The sequence below is a fragment of the Camellia sinensis genome, chromosome 2, assembly GCF_055761805.1.
Source record: "Camellia sinensis isolate YWXY chromosome 2, ASM5576180v1, whole genome shotgun sequence".
NCBI lineage: Eukaryota > Viridiplantae > Streptophyta > Magnoliopsida > Ericales > Theaceae > Camellia > Camellia sinensis.
In genome coordinates, this window is record NC_138962.1 from 61,202,595 (window position 1) to 61,221,042 (window position 18,448).

The window sequence follows — 18,448 nt, forward strand, 5'->3', positions numbered from 1 at the left end:
ACCTGTTCGAAACATGCCCAACACATTCTAAAACTCAAACAAATGGAATTAAAGGACGACAACAAGATAGATACAACTACCAACTCCACGGAACCGAGTCCGGAATGCAACAGAACAATAAAGGGACAACCGGGATCGCTATAACCTCCCCCCTTAAAGAATTTTGTCCCCGAAATTAAATACAAGTTTTTTCAAAAACAAGATTTTCTCAATTCCCAACATTATCACAATGCGAATTTTAACAACTCGACCCATTACCGGTCATCTCATCTCTTTTCAAAAGGCAGTTTACAATGTTTTCCACAACATGCATTATAGTTATGCATTCCCTGAAATTCCACAAATTTCAATACTACATTCCACAATTCTATATCATATTCAGTATTCATGATATATTTCCATTTCTACAATACATCCAACATATGCAATGTTACATTAAACTTCCATTTTGAGGCAAGTTTCAAAATACTTCCATTAAATCAAAACATAAGCCATGTTTTACAACCTAAGATATATTCAATACTCTTAAGGTTCAACAATACAACAACATATACAATACATGCTCAAACATCCATAAATAGATCCGGATATCTCTCTCGGACCTCCAACTCACGTTCCTAAGTGGCTTTCTCCACTCCGTGATGTTTCCACAAGACTTTTACCAAGGGAATGGTCTTGCCTCGCAAGACTTGATCCCGCCTATCCATGACCCGAACTGGTCTCTCCTCATACGAGGCATCCTCATCAACCTCTAAGTCAGTCCAATCCAATACATGCGATGGATCTGGCTCATACTTCTAAAGCATACTCACATGAAACACGTCATGAACTCCAGACAACTGCGACGGTAAAGCTAAACGATAAGCAACCTCGCCGATCCTCTCAAGGATCTCAAAAGGGCCAATAAACCGAGGGGACAACTTTCCACTCTTCCCAAACCTCATCAATCCTCGCCTAGGTGATATCTTCAGAAAGACATGATCACCCACCTCAAATACCAAAGGTCGCCTCCTACGGTCGGCATAAGATTTCTGACGACTCTGGGCTGTAACAAGCCTCCTACGGATAAGCTCAACTTTCTCCGTCGTCTCCCTAACCAATTCCGGACCCAACAAATGTGCATCACCCACCTCGGCCCAACACATTGGAGACCTACACGGTCGGCCATACAAGGCCTCAAACGGTGCCATACCGATGCTAGACTGAAAACTGTTATTGTAGGCAAACTCCACCAAGGGCAAGTGCCTCTCCCACGTCCCACTAAAGTCAAGGACACAACCTCGAAGCATATCCTCAAGGATCTGAATAGTACGCTCGGACTGCCCGTCAGTCTGAGGATGATAAGCCATACTAAAGGTCAACTTAGTGCCCAAGGCACTTTACAAACTCTGCCACAACCTAGCAGTAAAACGAGGATCTCTATCTGAGACGATCGTCACTGGGACCCCGTGCAATCTCACTATGTCCTGAATATACAAGTCGGCGAGATGATCTACCGAATCTCTCACGCGCATAGGAATGAAATGCGCCGACTTAGTCAACCAGTCTACAACCACCCAAATGGCATCACTACCCCGCTGAGTCCTCGGAAGAGCTACAACGAAGTCCATAGTGACATGCTCCCACTTCCACTCGGCAATAGGCAAGGGTTGCAACAAACCCGCTGGCCTTTGATGCTCGGCCTTCACTTGCTGGCAAGTAAGACACTTCGATACGAAAACAGCCACATCTCTCTTCATACCCCGCCACCAAAATTGGCGACCCAAATCCCGATACATCTTAGTGCCCCCGGGATGCACCGCAAGGCGTGAATGATGGAACTCTCAGAGTACTTCCTCTCGGCAAGACTCCGGCAAAAACAAACGGTCTCGGTATCTCACACTCAGGTCGGGATACACCGTCAAACCTTTCTCAACCTTCCCACTGGAGATCTTCTCTCGAAGTGACTCTACCTCAAGGTCACCTCTCTGTGCCTCTAACACTCGGGTCACAAGTGTAGCCTGCGCAACAACAGAAAACAAGGCCGCAGTCTCAACGGATTTGCCCAGAAGCAAATCAAACTCGCCAACTGCACCCAACGTCTCCCATTCCCGGATGGCTAAACAAGCTACATCACTAATAGGTTTCCTACTAAGGGCATCGGCCACAACATTGGCCTTTCCCAGGTGATAGTGCAACTCAAAATCATAGTCCTCAATGAACTCCATCCAACTCCTTTGCCTTAGATTCAAGTCTCTCTGTGTGAAAAGATACTTCAAACTCTTGTGGTCCGAGAACACCTCGAATCTCTCACCATAAAGGTAGTGCCTCCAAATCTTCAAGGCGAAGACACTGCTGCTAACTTTAGGTCCTGTGTAGGGTAATTCTTCTCGTGTATTTTCAACTGACGTGAGCCATAAGCTATCACTTTCCCCTCTTGCATCAACACACAACCCAAACCCTCTCATGAGGCGTCACAATAAACCGCGTAACCCAACCCTCTCTCCGGAATAATCAAAACCGGAGCGGTGGTCAATCTAACCTTCAACTCCTGGAACGACTTTTCGCAAGTCTCACTCCACACAAACTTGACCCCTTTCCGCATCAATCTAGTCAACGGCGAAGCTAGCCTGGAGAAATCTTTCACAAATCGACGGTAATACCCAGCTAATCCCAAAAAACTGTGGATCTCAAACACACTCTTAGGCTGTACCCAATCTTGCACTGCCTCTACCTTGGATGTATCAACAGACACCCCTTCCCCGGATACCACATGGCCTAAGAATTTGACCTCTCCTAACTAGAACTCACACTTCCCAAACTTGGCATACAGCCTTTGGGCTCTAAGCAACTCAAGCACCACTCTCAAGTGTTCCTCGTGCTCCTCCTCAGAAGGCGAATAGATAAGAATGTCGTCCACGAAAACGACTACAAATCGATCTAAGAATTCCTGGAAGATCCGATTCATCAAATCCATAAAGACTGCCGGTGCATTGGTGAGCCCAAACGGCATCACCAGAAACTCATAGTGGCCGTACCCCGTACGGAATGCCGTCTTCGGAATATCCTCCTCCCTAACCCTCAACTGGTGGTAACCCAATCTCAAGTCTATCTTTGAGAAACAACGGGAACCCTTCAACTGGTCAAACAGATCATCTATACGGGGCAGAGGGTAATTATTCTTGTCCGTAGCCTGATTCAACTTTCGGTAGTCGATACACAATCTCAAGGCACTATCTTTCTTTTTAACAAAGAGGGCCAATGCTCCCCACGGCGAAACACTAGGGCGAACAAAACCCTTATCTAGCAATTCCTGGAGCTGAATCTTCAACTCACTCAACTCGGCTGGGGCAAAACGATAAGGTGCCATAGAAATCGGCGCTGTGCCGGACACTAAATCAATAGAGAACTCTGTCTCTCGGTGAGCTGGCAAACTAACGAGATCCTCGGGAAAAACATCTGAATACTCACAAACCACCCTCGGTAACACAGTCTGGGTCTCATCACACTCACCACTCATAAAGCTAGCAAGTAGACCACTAAGCTTATTCCGCCCTCGCGGATCATACATCGGTGGCCATACGCTACCAACCCGATCCCCCAAGAAATAAAAACGCTCCCCGCTCAAGGTACAAACTGTGACCCTCTGGCGGTAGCAATCAATAACAGCCCGGTATGACGATAGCCAGTCCATACCCAAAATAACATCAAAACCCTTCATGGGCATGACAACAAAAGGAAAAGGAAGCCTATGGTCGGCGACCTCTATATCACAACCTCTAACAACTTGTTTCAAGATCAACTCACCACCAACAGGCGATACTACACATATAGGAGATGCTAATTGTGCCAACTCCAATTCCAAAACCGATGCAAATGCAGTAGATACAAAAGAATAAGATGCACCCATATCAATCAATACACTAGCAACCGAGTTGCAAAATAGAAAGGTACCTCTCACTACTGATGGAGCCGGTACTAGATCTTGCGCGGTAACAGCATACACGCGCCCTGTAGGCCCCTGATCCAACTGCTCACCCCTCGGAGCATACGACTGCTGCATAGACTGGGACGATGAAGCCCCTTGATTAGCCCTCGAGGCCTGTACAGACTAAGATGGCTGAAAACCCTGCGTCTGCCTAGAACCAAACGCGCCCGAAGTGGCACTCAACTGTGGAAAAAACCTCTTCAGGTGCCCAGGCTGACCACACTGATAACAAAACAAGGGCTGACCCCTGCCCTGACTCTGGCTCTGCGGTCTAGCTGAAGATGAAGCAGCTCTCTGACCTCCTCCCCTCTGCGGGCAAACTGAAGCCTTGTGGCCCAACTGACCACACTTGTAACAGGTGAACTCCCCCTGATTACCTCTCCCCGAGCCTGCATTCGGCACTGGAAAGGTCGACCTAGCAGCACCACCCTGAGGCTGCTGAGGGTTAGCACCCCTTTGTCTCCTGCCATCACCCTGACCATCTTGGCTCCTCATGGAGCCTCTCTGTCCCTCCTCTTCCTGCATCATGATCTCCATATGGGCTGCAGCATCAACCAAGCGCCCATAATCTTGGATCATCGAACGTCCAACTCTCATCTTGAGGCCGCGCCTCAACCTCTTCTCGAACTCAATACAACGGCGTTCCTCGGATGCCACAAGTTCAGGTGCGAACCTGGACAAGCTAGTGAAAGCAGCCTCATACTCGGCTACTGAAGAACTCAACTGCAAAAGCTGATAGAACTGGTCTCTCAGTTTCTCCCTGACTGCTGGAGATAAATACTTCTCCTGAAAAGCCTCCACAAAAGCCTCCCACGTGCCAGCAATACGGCCCCTCATGTATTTCCACCACTGACCCGCACCCCCTTTAAGCTGGAAGGATGCCAAGGTCACTTTCAACACTCCATCCTCGATGCCAAGCATCTCGAACGTCTTACTCATTTGCTCTAACCACTCGTCAGCCTTCAGTGGCTCATTCGGATCCCAATAAACTCGTCCGGGTTAGACCGGAAGAACTCCATTTTCAAGAAGGAAGGCCCTGCCTCAACAACCTGGGCCTGCACTGGAGCCTGAACTGGATTCTCAACTCTAAAAATACCCACAGACTCCCTTAAAGTATCGGCTATCCCTCGGGCTAAAGTGCCCATAGCCTCCTGACCTGCTGGCTCGGCCACATTGGCCTGGCCAACCCCCTCTTGCTGTGCCGGAATATCATCCGGTATAGGCATCTCCTACCTATCGCGTCTGCCACGTCTACCACGTCCTCGTCCTGACATCCTAATAAAGGTAACAAAGAACGTTAGCACATTCATAAATGTGCCAAAACTAAACACTCGCGTCCTAATACATGGACAACTGTAATTCACTCCACGTAAGCACATAAACACATAAGCACTTACGAATTTCATTTCCGGATAATGATAGTCCCGAGGCGTTACTAGAGTTCCGGTTAGAAACAGCATTGATCAAGTGCTTTTCCAACAAGACTCACAGAAACCCAAGGATCCAATCAACATCCTAGAAACTAAATCCCATACCCAAGTAGTCACATAAACATGTTATCAAATAAACACATAATGTCACACATACGTCTCTAACAAGCGAGACAAACCCATTGTGATACTAATCACTTCCCACGTATCCAAAGTATTCGAACCCGGTACGCTCTGATACCAAGTTGTAACGCCCTCAAAATAATAACATTAAAACCCATCAACTTAGACATGCATTGGTATAAAAGATAAATATTCTTCTCTTCATCAGAGTAGTTCCTTACAAAAGGATTACATGTTAACAACAAAAGGCAAATGCCCTACGGGCTTACAGCTTTCCAAGTTAACACTTGGTTACAAAAAGAAGAGTGCTAACTCAGTACATAGTAAGCCCTTGGCTTGAATTTACGTGTAATACAACAAAAGAAAGCAAATAATAACAAGCAGTCTGTCTGCCTCTAGCCTCCCAAGCTATGTCCTCGGAGGTGGCATGCTACCTGTACCTGAAAATGATATCCCATAAAGGGTGAGCCACAACCCAGCAGAAATATACTAAACTAGCTATAAACAATGACTAAAAGATTAGCAATTGATAGATGGTCAACACAAATACATCCACATATATCACATTTCGATTTCATGACATTAAGTCCATGTTACATTTCATTTCCCATGTCTTTTCCAACTTTGAGTTTGAAAACAAAGCTCAACACTTAGCCAAATAACTTAATGAGGTTTAGACTCATCTTTAAAACACTTTCAAAATTCATGAAGGATACACATTTTAATGCTGTATCAATAACGCATAAACCATTTCCGCACTTTGCGAAAGATACACATTTCGGTGTTGTATCAACATAACATAGAATCACTTCTATACTTTACAATTGATAACGATATACATTTTAGTGCTATATCAAATCAATTCAAACACTTCCATAATCAACACTTGATACACATTGTAGTGCTGTATCAATGTCACACAAAATCCGGTTTAGAGGTCCATCCCCTATCTTCCTCTAAACCGTAGAGTACATCCCCTATCTCCTCCCACACAACACATGTATATAAACATAGGTCATATACAATCAATCAATACATAGAATTAATGTATTATTCCAGTCGCTATATTCAATAGCATACTCAATCGATTAGTTTTAGTTTGCCTAATCATCATGCAGTGTCTACAACAATCAAGACTATCCTCCACCGATAGCCCAAAGCAGTTATTTCTATGCTGAAAATAAATGCACCAAATGGATATATAATCAACATTTCAACTAGGTGAGCGATGAACGAATCTACTACACCCTTTAATCCCATACACATCCAATTCCAACATTCTCAACTTAATTCCTCTTTTCTTCAAATTAATTATACCAATTAATTTATCAATGTAATTAGAGCATTTCTCATAATTAACATCACAACCCTAAGGTTCCATTTTCACCAATAATCCCATATTAATCGCATTTCTCTATGCCAAACGTGCATATAAGTTTATATAAACAAAACCCGAACTTTTGTAAAATTACACAGAGGCCCAAACTTTCTCAAAATTACCCAATAACCCCCAACTCATCAAAATACTAAAACTCAAAGACAAAACTCATGAGAAGGAGTAGGATATCCCTACCTCGAAGTTAGAGCTCAAACGGGGAAGTTGAAGAAAACCAAAATGCTCCAAACTCAAAGATCCACGGATCAAAATGGAGCCCTCGACGATCCACACACTTTTTACAAAGGTCGGGGGATAGTGAGACACTCTAACTAGATCAAACCCTAGAAAGAAGGGAGTTTCTAGAGAGAGGAGCTCTCAAAATGTCTTTTAGAAAGTAAGAGAGGGAGAGAAAATGTAAAAAGTGATTTTAAAATGTCCAGCTGCCAACTGATATACGACATTCCCGCTCGAGCGGAGAACACAACGCTCGAGCGTCAAGAACAAAAAACTAGGTACACTTGAGCGCAAGAAGGCCCGCTCGAGCGCCAAGACACAAGAATAAAGTACATCCGCTCGAGCGTGAAAACCAGTCCGCTCGAGCGTAGATTTCCCCTCCCAGAACTTACACCAAAAAGTACTACCCGCTCGAGCGCCAGAGTACCCGCTCGAGCGCGACCGCTCGAGCGTAAAGAAACCCGCTCGAGCGCAAAAATCACACCTGCAGAGGTTTTGCAGGGACACGAAATACTGGGAGTGTGCAATCTCCGCTCGAGCGCAACAAGGCCCGCTCAAGCGGAACGACCAAAAACCTGGCAACAAGATTTTAGACCAAGGTTCAACCCACCTGTTCGAAACATACCCAACACATTCTAAAACTCAAACAAATGGAATTAAAGGACGACAACAAGATAGATACAACTACCAACTCCACAGAACCGAGTCCGGAATACAACAGAAAAGTAAAGGGACAACCGGGATCGCTATAATTTAAATAGCATAAATGATTTAAAAAATATAAATAAAATAGTTGCAACCACGGTACAGAACATAGTTCACGAAAATGACAATCAGGACAGAGGTCACCAAAGTGACAATCAGAACAAAAGTGAATGGATTCATGACAACAGAAGGCCACAAAGTGACCAATCAGAGGGCAATGGTTATTTAACTCCCCCAAGACATGGGACTCCCATGGTGGTTCTCACAAAATAAATGTTTATATACTCATTGTTCAACAATTTCTAAAATTGAACCATATCAATGGGTTTTTATTTATGCAAATTGGGTTCATAAAATAATTAACGTAATTTATAGCAATTCTGGTTTAAGACCCGACTCATTTGATATTCTGACTTCAGATTTCATTGTTTTATATTGTTGTTCATGTCTTATTCCTCATTTCCCTCCTTGAGTTTGGCTATTGGGATGTGTTGGTTGCGTTTAGAACGGGTTGGTAGCTTGTTTTTCAAAACTTTGGTTGTCCAGATTTTGGCCTCTACGCTCGAGCGTAGCTTCTTGGGCTCAAGAAATCTTTGTGGACTCCCAATATTTTGGCAGGCCTGCAAAGCTACTAGGAGAGTGTATTCTACGCTTGAACGGTGCTTCCTGCGCTCGAGCGACACTTCTTGAGCTCAAACGGTAGGCATCTAGCTATAAAACTTCTGAGAGTTTGTATTCTACGCTCGAGCGATAATTTCCTGCGCTCGAGCGGTAACATCTTTTGTGTCTTATGCTTGAGCGTCACTTCTTGCGCTTGACCGGTTTGCGCGTATATCAGTTCGTAAAAGTTACTTTTTACATCACTTTTTCATTTCATTCTCTCTCTAAACATTCCCCAAACCTTAGATCTAGACACTCTCTCTTTAAAACATACCTTCCCTCTACAAAAACACCAAGATCTGGTGATCTCTTCACCGTACTCCTTTGTTAAAAAGGTAGGACTCATCTAGAGCTTCGTTTTATCCGAATAGAGTTGGGTTTCGGCTTCATCCGTGTCTATCTCGTCTTCTAGCTTTGAGGTAGGGATCCTCTACGCTCCTTTATGATTTTTAACTTAGCTATTTGTTTTTATAAAATAATCTTGTGATTTTGGAGGATTTTGAACTAACCTAGAGTTTTGGTGTAAAATCAAAAGAGGGGTTTTCAAATGGATGTATTGAAAATGGTTGTGGAAGTGGAAATGAGGTTGAGTTGTGATAAAATTATGGATTTTAATACTTGGAATGGATTTTGGAAGAAAAATGAGTTTTGTCATAAATATCTCAAATGTTTATTTTGTATAAACAAATGGAATTGATGTTGGAAATGTGAAATTAGATGGATATTGATATGGATGGTAGAGTTAGATATGTATTATCACTCACATCTTGAAATTTGGAAAGTTTATCTATATTGGAGATTTTATATCTGTTTAGAAATATCTATTTTGGGCTATCGGTGGAGGATAACTATGATTGTTGTAGAAATTGCGTGAGGATTAGATAAATTGAAACTAATTTCTCATCCATTTGCATTGAGTATTATCATATCTTGATACATTGTACGTGTATAACGTTTTTTCGAGAAAAATGGGTGAATCTGGGAAGGAGATGTATTCCATTGAATTAAGTTGGCCTGTGTGTCTAGGGTGAAAGTCCCGAAAATCATGCATATACATGTGTTCTGATTCCCACGGATGAAATATCTATGAAATGGCGGAAGTAGTGCTTGTATAGCTTACGTTTACAAGGGTGCCGATTACGGTTTCCCGCGGACGATATATCCGTGAAAGGTTGTACTTTGAGATTCCCAGAGTTATGATTCATGGCCCTGTTTTCTAATGTAAAGAAAATGAATGATGAATTGTGATATAAACCGGACTTTGCATGGTTTTAGAACGAGAAATTAGATGTTTTGGTCATGAGCATTGCAATGCATTTTACCCTTATATCTTTGTTAAGATTCATATATTGTGTTGGATTATTTTTATTGGGCTTTGGCTCACCCTATATGGGAAAACTATTTTCAGGTGTTGGTGAGATGCCTCCGCCAAGGCAATAGCTTGGGAGGATTAGAGAAAGAGCTTCATTTTGTTTACTAGTTGTAATTATTTTGTACAAGCCTAGGGAAGCTTAGGAAAGTTGAACTCAAGCTTGGAATTATAGAGAATTGAAGGTTTGGTTTGTAAGAGCTCAAGAATTTGTTGATTAGAACTCAATTAGAGACCTTAGGTGAGTATTTGACTTCTAATCTTTGTATAAGTCATTAATGAAGAGGATATAAGGAGACTTTGTGACCAAGTATGAGAATTGAGCTAGGAAATGCAAGAATCAAGCTATAAGGAAGGAAAGAAGATCATAACATACATACGTACATAATTCATGGATTTGGAGTTTTGATTTTAACAAATTCTTACATGCAAGAACTTATTTTTGTTCTATAATGGGAGCTCATTGTGGTTTTGCATTTAAACACTCAATTTGTAGTTGTTTTAGAAGCTTAGATTTCAAGTCATTGTTTGCATGTTATGTTTTCAAAATGTCAAGTTTGCTTTTGAATAATTCTCTTGCTTTTGGGCTTGATTTTGGCGAAATGGCTTTTAATTCATGAAGTCCTATGAGTTTACACATGTTTTCTCAAGTTTTGGCCGAAAAAGATGTGTTTTAATGCATTGAAATTGAGTTTTGAAGTTGGGAGTGCAATCTAAAAATTTCATAATTTGCACTCCTCGCTCGAGTGTAGGAATTTGCGCTAGAGTGAAGAATGCGAGCTCCCAATACTTTTGTAGAGTTTGGGGGTTGGCTCGAGCAGCAGAACCTGCGCTCGAGCGACCACTCTTATTTTTGATCCTCTGATCGAAGTGTAAAATGAGAGCTCCCAGAAGTTTTGCAAAGTTTTACAAACCGCTCGAGTGATTGAAATAGCGCTCGAGCGGAGACCATGTTTACTCAGTCTTTGGCTTGAGCGTCCGTCAAGCATAAAAATCATACAACCAGTACTTTTGCAGGCTTGCAGACCGCTCGAGTGACCGAAGTTCCGCTCGAGCGGACTGCCCTGTTTTTGAAAATTTGACTAAGTGTTTCAACTCATATTTTGGCATCCTCATTGCATCTTAAGTATTCCGAAGCCTTAATTAAGACACAATAATGAGGATAAGAATTAGAAACACACCAAGATAGAAAAGAAATGAGTTAGGTATTTTCCGAGCGTGTGTTTCAGTGTGTATTCATTATGTGTTTGTGTAGGTCACGCGCCATAGATTGTTGATCCAAATGTTCTGACTTTTCTGCTATTGAAGCTATTTGTGAGTAACAACTTTCTAAAGATATGTTGATTATAAGTATTTTTAAAATGATGAGATATGATTTGTTTTATGAAATGCTATTTTATGAATCATGAATGAATGTCCATTTTTCTGAAATGTATTTGTGGCAACCTTAGTTCACGTGGCCCTCGCTCGGGGGTAACAATACCGTGGCTTATGTTCATGTGGCCCTTGCCTGAGAGTAATAATACTACGACCTATCTTCACGTGACCCTCGCCTAGGGGTAACAATACCATGGTTATTTGTGCACAAAGATGTTGACCTTTATGGTCGTTGATATTGACTATGCATGCGGGTCTTATGACTAATCTGATCTGTTAGCTAATAGATGTACCACATATAATTGCTTATGAATTCTGTATATGTATGTAAATCTGAATCTGTTCTAATATGAACTTTGACTTCTAAATCTGTCTTGGACATCATTCATAACCCTTTACCCTGTTGTTATTCACTGGACTCCAGCTCATTCTAGCATTTATGTATGTAGGTGATCAGGTGCAGGACCAGGCTCAGTGAGGTTTGTCTGGAGAACTGTTTGAGTCAACCAACCAGTGTGCCTCCCAAGGAGGTTCCGAAATGTTTTGTGGTCGAGTTTTTGTGAATCAAGTTTTTTAGGCTCTTGATTTCTTATGTTTCGTTTGAACACGTTTTTGTAAGTTCTGTATATGTGAGTTTTTGTGATGTAAGACAAATGTAAATATGACGTCACTTTTATGTATATAAATACAAGTTTTAAATTTTCACTCCCATGTATGTCTACACAGCTCTATGGACATTATTTATTAGTATTTGCTTCCGCTAGTCGCTATATTTTATTTCTTTTGTTCAGAGGCCTTTGGTAATCCCAAGATTACTGGCCGATTACGACGCTAAACCTAGAGGAGCGGGTTTGGGTCTCAACAACTTTCTTCTGAGGTATTCTATTTAGAATGTAATTCAAGGAGAAAATTTCTTCCCCCCCCACAAGTTCTGTGGCAACCCAGAACTTATCAACATCGCATCATTTCCTTCAGCGTCCTATTTTTTCTCTCAGCAACACCATTTGACTGAGGGGAATAGGGCGCTATAGTTTGTTGGATAGTTCCAAATTAAACATAAACCTCAATAAACAGCGAATCATATTCTCCACCACGATCACTTCTTAAGGCCTTGATCTTATGGCTTAGTTGATTCTCAACATTATTCTTAAAAAGAATAAATTAATCTATCACCTCATTTTTGCTTTTAAGCAAATACAAATAGCAAACTTCAGTGCAATCATAAACAAAAGTGATGAAATACTTGTTGCCACCACGTGATTGTACGATTTTCAAGTCACACTCATCACTAAGCACTAAATCTAAAGGTTCGGTACTTCTTTCAATAGAATAAAATGAAGTTTTTATCAATTTTGCTTCTACACAAGTTTCACATTTGTGATTTGAATTAATCTTGAAAGATGGTATGTGATCTAACTTAATTAATTTACGAAAAGAGTCAAAATTCACATGACCTAGTCTACCATGCCACAATTCAGGGGACTCAAGCATATAAGCAGAAGATGAAGCTTTCTCATTCATTTTCGTGATAATAGTTATTACATTAAGTTTAAATATACTGCCCAACATATACCCCTTACCCACATAGACTCCATTTTTGGTCAACACGACTTTATCGGACTCAAACACCATGCGAAAACCATGCTTGCTTAAGAGAGACCCCGAGACAAGGTTCTTACGAATGTCTGACACAAACAGGACATCGTTTAGAGTCAGTTCTTTTCCTCAAGTCAAGGCACCAAAACATGTTTGGTCCAAACAAGTCACTTTGAAGTCAATAGTCTTACTATTAGGAAACACAAATCCAGTGTTCAATAGTTTGCTATTCGGAACTTCATAACATGGCTAGTAGTCTTATCACTAGGAATCACTCATTTCTCAGCATAAGGTCAGTAGACTTTTCATTACTAGGAATCGCAATATCTTACACTACAACAAAACTAACTATTTACGGTATCGTGTTTACGACATGCATTAAATGCATGTCGTAGTTAGTACATTCTATGGCAATTTTTTTTTGCAAGCCGTTAATGTTTTGTCAATAACAGCATGCATACCATGTAAGTCGTTGATTCATATATTTATAGCATGCAAAAGTATGCCGTAAAAAATGTATGTTTTTACGACTTACAAAAATATGTCATAAAATATTTGTACTTAAGACGACATACATTTCATGTTGGAAAATATTATAACTTTACACGGCATACATTAACATGTCGTGAAAACTTCTGCAAAAAAAAAATAAAAAAAATCAATCAGAATTTTTTTTATGGCATGCAAAAGCATGCCGTAAAAAATGTATATTTTCACGGCATACAAAAATATGTCATAAAATATTTGTACTTAAGATGACATACATTTCATGTCGTAAAATATTATAACTTTACACGGCATGCATTAGCATGTCGTGAAAACTTTTATTAAAAAAATTTCAATCCGATTTTTTTTTTTTATTTAAAAAAGCTAACAATTTCCAACCAAGCTTCTCACCTTAAATTTTCCTAATTGAGGACAACATGAAAAATAATTTAAACATTATTTTATAATTTAGTGTCTCTTTTAAGGGATAATTGCACCCAATGGGATTTTGGGAAAAAAAATTACACATTCATGAAAAAGTTTATAATTTTAATGATTAATATTTATATGGCTTCTCACTAATTTGTAATTATTATTTTTTTTTAAATTACCTTGATTTGATATTTTTCTTTCTTTTAATAATTTATTTATTTTTTACTTTTTAGATGTGCCTAATCTGAATACAACTAAAAAATAAAATATTTGTAAAAAAATAATAAAATATAATATATATGAAATGTATTAAATTTTATATTTTTTTGAATTTAGTGATTTTTTAAAAAACAAATTAAAAAGTAAAACATTATTAAAATTAAAATAAAATATTTCTTTTAAGTATATGTAAATTATTTGAATTTAAAAAGTTAAAAAAAATTATTTAAAATATTACAATAACTAAAACAAAAAACTTGAAAAACATTTTAGGCCCCCTTACTCTCTCACTCTCTCTCTGGTCTCTCTCTCTCTCTCTCTCTCTCTCTCTCTCTATCCTCTCTAAACCCTAATCTCTCTCAACCGATCGAATCAGCCTTCTTCAGCCCCGTTTGATCTAATCTTAGAGCGATTGGTGATTCATCTCAGATCCGATCTCAGAGCGATTGGTGATTCATCTTAGATTCAATCTCAAAGCGATTGGCAATTTCGAAGCTCCACCGCCTCCACCATCTGCACCGGCGAGGGAAGCGAGGACCATCGTCTACTAAGGTGAGCACCACTGTCTCTTTCTCTCTCTCTCTCTCTCTCCTCAGTTTCGTATTCTCTTTCTCTCTCCCTCAAGCTTTTCCTTCCCATCGAGTTTGAGCAATTTGCTGTATAACAATTTGTTGATGGAATCTCAATTAAATTCCACTAGTGCTTCATAGCGCTCTTTGATTTGATCAATTATTTTTTCGGGAATCCTGAAAGCAATCTTCTCAATTAAGTCCATAGAATTAAGGTTGAACTCAGCAAGAGTGTTCTCAAACAATTTGTTCTCTTCAAAAGTCCACTCGGTATGCATTGGAGGAGGTGGCAAAGAGATAAAGAACCATGATGGTTCATCAAGGTTGTTGCCAAGATGTGGTATCTCCATTTTTTGCTGATCAAAGAATTTTGAGTAGAGTTAAAATGGAGTAGAATGTTGCAACAAGGGAATTATATATAAAGAAATTGATGCATAGACATACACACAAACATAAATACTTTAGTTAAATTTATGTTAATATAGTTCACATTCCCCATTTGATTCTCCATTTGATTCTCTACTCTTTAGTGTCCTCTGTTTTTTCCAGAATTTTATTAGCTTACCTAACATAGTGTGTTTGGTTCTGTAGCTTTTGTGCTACCACTAATGATAAATGCCAATTAGGGGTCACAAAATGCTATAAATAACAAATATAGGATATGTCGGTGAATTTGGATGTATGTATTGTGGTAATGGGTTTTCATGTCATTTTGGTGTTTGTCTGCTCTGTTCTGCTCTTCCAGTGCTGATCTCAATTCAGTGGTGGTCACATTTTTTAAAATTTCATTTTTAATAAAAGGTGTCTTAGCTCAATTGAAATACCTAGCCAAATGTGGATTCAAATCCACGTGGCACATTTCTAATGGTTCACATATACCCAACATAGAGAAATGCTATTTGTGGCTGACATGTAACATGGGTCATATTACAAATAAATCTCAGTTTTGCAACGTATTTTTCGTATTCTAATTTTGTTCTCATGCATAGATTCACAACAGGTGCAACTTCTCCAATAAGTATTGGATGCAATAGTAGGTCTATTTTAGTGGTGTTTCTTATCAATATGAAGTTTAAAATGGCACGAAGTAACATAGGTCTCGTCCCTCATCTAATCATTCATGTGGTTTACATGCTTTTTATTTGAAATTTTCTATTGATTATTGACACTTTTTTGATTTATTTGAAACTCTTCTTTTTTCTTTTTTCTTTTTTTAAAATTTTATTTTTTGTGATGTTATGTTTAGCAGTTAATTAAATAAAGAAGGCAGGTTGAATTTGAAAATGATTTAGAACAATTTGAAAACAGTTTAGAACATTTGTTGAATAATTAAAAATTTGAGAGACATTCTTGGAAAAAAAATGAAAAAATTAATAATAGAAAATACCTTATTAACTTTGTTTAAATACTTGAGATGATTCTCTAGTACTAGGTAGCTTATTTGATTTGCCTCTCTACTTAACAATCATAGATTCATGAAGTTCATATAGTTCATATAGTGAGGTGGAAATTAATCTAGTTCTATTTTACTTGTAAGAAGCGGAAGTTAAATTTTTTGTGATTATTTTCTGTTGAATATTAAGGTTTCTGTTTTTCCCCATTTTGATTTTATGGAGAATTGAATTTTTCAGAAAGATCATCAAGCCATTGATATCCTTCTAGTAGAGATTGTGCTTGCTCTTTGTGAAGGTAATTTCTAATCTTTGAATACGCAAGCTTGCATTGTTAGGGAAATTCTATTTTTGTCTCAAATAAATTTCATTCATACGCAAGCTTGGAAGTCCAAATCTGATCTTCTGATTTTGCTTGCTTTTGGTTTCTAGGTTACTATGTTTGGGATGAAATGTTAACACTTTTGAAAATTTCTCTTTGTAAATGTTGAATAATGAATGTATAATAATGCTTGGTTTGTCCAAAAATCTTGTTCATAAGCTGAGTTTTATGCTGTTTAAGTATTATCAGTTATGCATGTCCTATTATGGGATGGCTTTTTAGTTTCTTGTTTTTAAAATAACTTTGGCTTGTGAATTGTGATTCTAGAGCTTGATGAGAGAACTTGATGCTGAGTTTCTTATTTTTTTTGTTTTGCGATATTTTTGTTTTTTGTTTTTTTTTTCTCTCTCATTAAATTGCTTTAAAAATGACCCCAAATATACCTAATACTTAAAGGCAACAAACAAACTAATCCTATTAAACGGAAAAATTATTAGTTTAGCACCATACCAGGTTCTTAATGTCCGAATTCCCTTTATCGTGTCCAAGAGATTACCTGGGTCAAATTAACTCTTAATGTCAAAATTAAATATTATGCTTCAAATTTTCTTTCTGAGGCGTAAAAGAAAGCAGTATAAATGCTTTGCCTTCTCTGTTTTTAGCAAATTTCTAAGATGAAAGATGCCATGTTGTCTTGCATTCTTTAGTTAAAGGATATCATTGGAATAAGGTTAAAAAATTTCAGCAAAACTTCGAAGTTCCAAGCTTCCATTTTGTCTACCTTACACCACTACCAGTGTAGGCCAAGTGGTACCTGGTTTGGCCACTTAACCTTGATTTCTGGGGAAAGAGGAAAAAATTGTCGGTGTTTGTGAGGTCATACAGAGGCTTCTATAGCAGTTTAGTTCATTCAGAAACTTTCCCAAAATTTGAGTGGAAAAAATTTGCATGTGTATTTCAAGTCATGCACAAGGATTTTCTTTCGTTTTCAATATCTCTTGGTCTGGATTAATTTACCTATAAACATGTTCTGGGATTTGAATAAATGACTCTGTACAATTGAACTCAACAAGCCTCAATCTTAACTACTTGGGATTTGCTACATGGACCTGTCTTTTTTAATCAGTTCTAACAGTTTCTAATGGCCTCAAAGCAATGTTATTTTGGCCGCCTTATTGTCTTTTTGTCACTTTCAACCTGGATCAATGTCTACTTTGTTAAGGATCACATCACAAATATGACCTAAAGCTATTGTTTGTTCCATAATTTCATTTCACGTCACAAAGATGGCCATAACTGGAGGAGGAAGAAAGATGGAAAGACAGTGAAGGAAGCTCATGAGAGGCTCAAGGTTTGTGTGAAAAGATGATGCTTGTTGAATGCAATTTTTGTTTTTTAAGTTAATTTTGTCTACACCAGACAGAAGTTTGTGACTTTCAGGAATTTTGCACTATATGATATAATGAATATATACTTCCAAAGTAATTTGCTTGTATAATGTCCTTTCAGGCTGGAAGTGTTGATGTGTTGCATTGCTACTATGCCCATGGAGAAGAAAATGAAAATTTCCAGAGGCGAAGCTATTGGTTGCTTGAAGAGTGAGTGTCAAAAAGTTGGCCTTGCTTTTATCGAAGTTTGTGGTTATTTTGTCAAATCTTTGCACTTTGCTCTCTCTCTCTCTCTTTATATATATATATACATATATATAAATCTGTCTGTATTATGGACCACCTCTCGGCAATTGCTTTTAATATGAAGTTTATCTGTTAATTAGTATTAGCGTATAAAGGTTGATTGAATGTAAATGCCTACTTGCAGCTTCTTGTACATGTACATGCATAAGTACAGTCCTCTGATACTATTTACCATTGAATAAATCAATTGCTGAGTAGAATCTGGTTCAGTAGTTATATCTGCTTCTGGAACAGTTTTGTTGCTTTGGAAGTCCCATTACCTTTGTCTGTGAGGGAAAAAAGATGAAATATGGTTTAAAGTTTCACCAGTTTTCTTTGTCATACTAATCATTTTAATGTTTGGAATTACAGCGATGTCTATAGTTGTAAACTCATGTTACCTTGTATGAACTTCCATGAAATTGACTACACACCATGAAAATTGAATTAATTTATGGAAGTTAATGAAAATCTGACCATTTTTGTTTGCTTAGTTGTTATTTTGGAAGGGCTTTTG

The 18,448-nt window shown here is 38.8% G+C and overlaps 1 protein-coding gene across 1 annotated transcript in view; it reads left to right on the forward strand.

The window, feature by feature from the left end:
* The window catches only part of LOC114279921 (uncharacterized), a 31,362-nt gene extending 13,194 nt beyond the window's left edge, over window positions 1-18,168 (forward strand). Inside the window, exons 2-5 of the mRNA XM_082910015.1 lie at window positions 14,440-14,528; window positions 16,177-16,234; window positions 17,545-17,609; window positions 17,768-18,168. Of these exons, the coding sequence (XP_082766141.1) occupies window positions 14,440-14,528; window positions 16,177-16,234; window positions 17,545-17,609; window positions 17,768-17,860 (305 nt within the window). The 3' untranslated portion in view covers window positions 17,861-18,168. The remainder of the gene's footprint in view (window positions 1-14,439; window positions 14,529-16,176; window positions 16,235-17,544; window positions 17,610-17,767) is intronic.
* The last annotated feature ends 280 nt before the right edge of the window (window positions 18,169-18,448 follow it).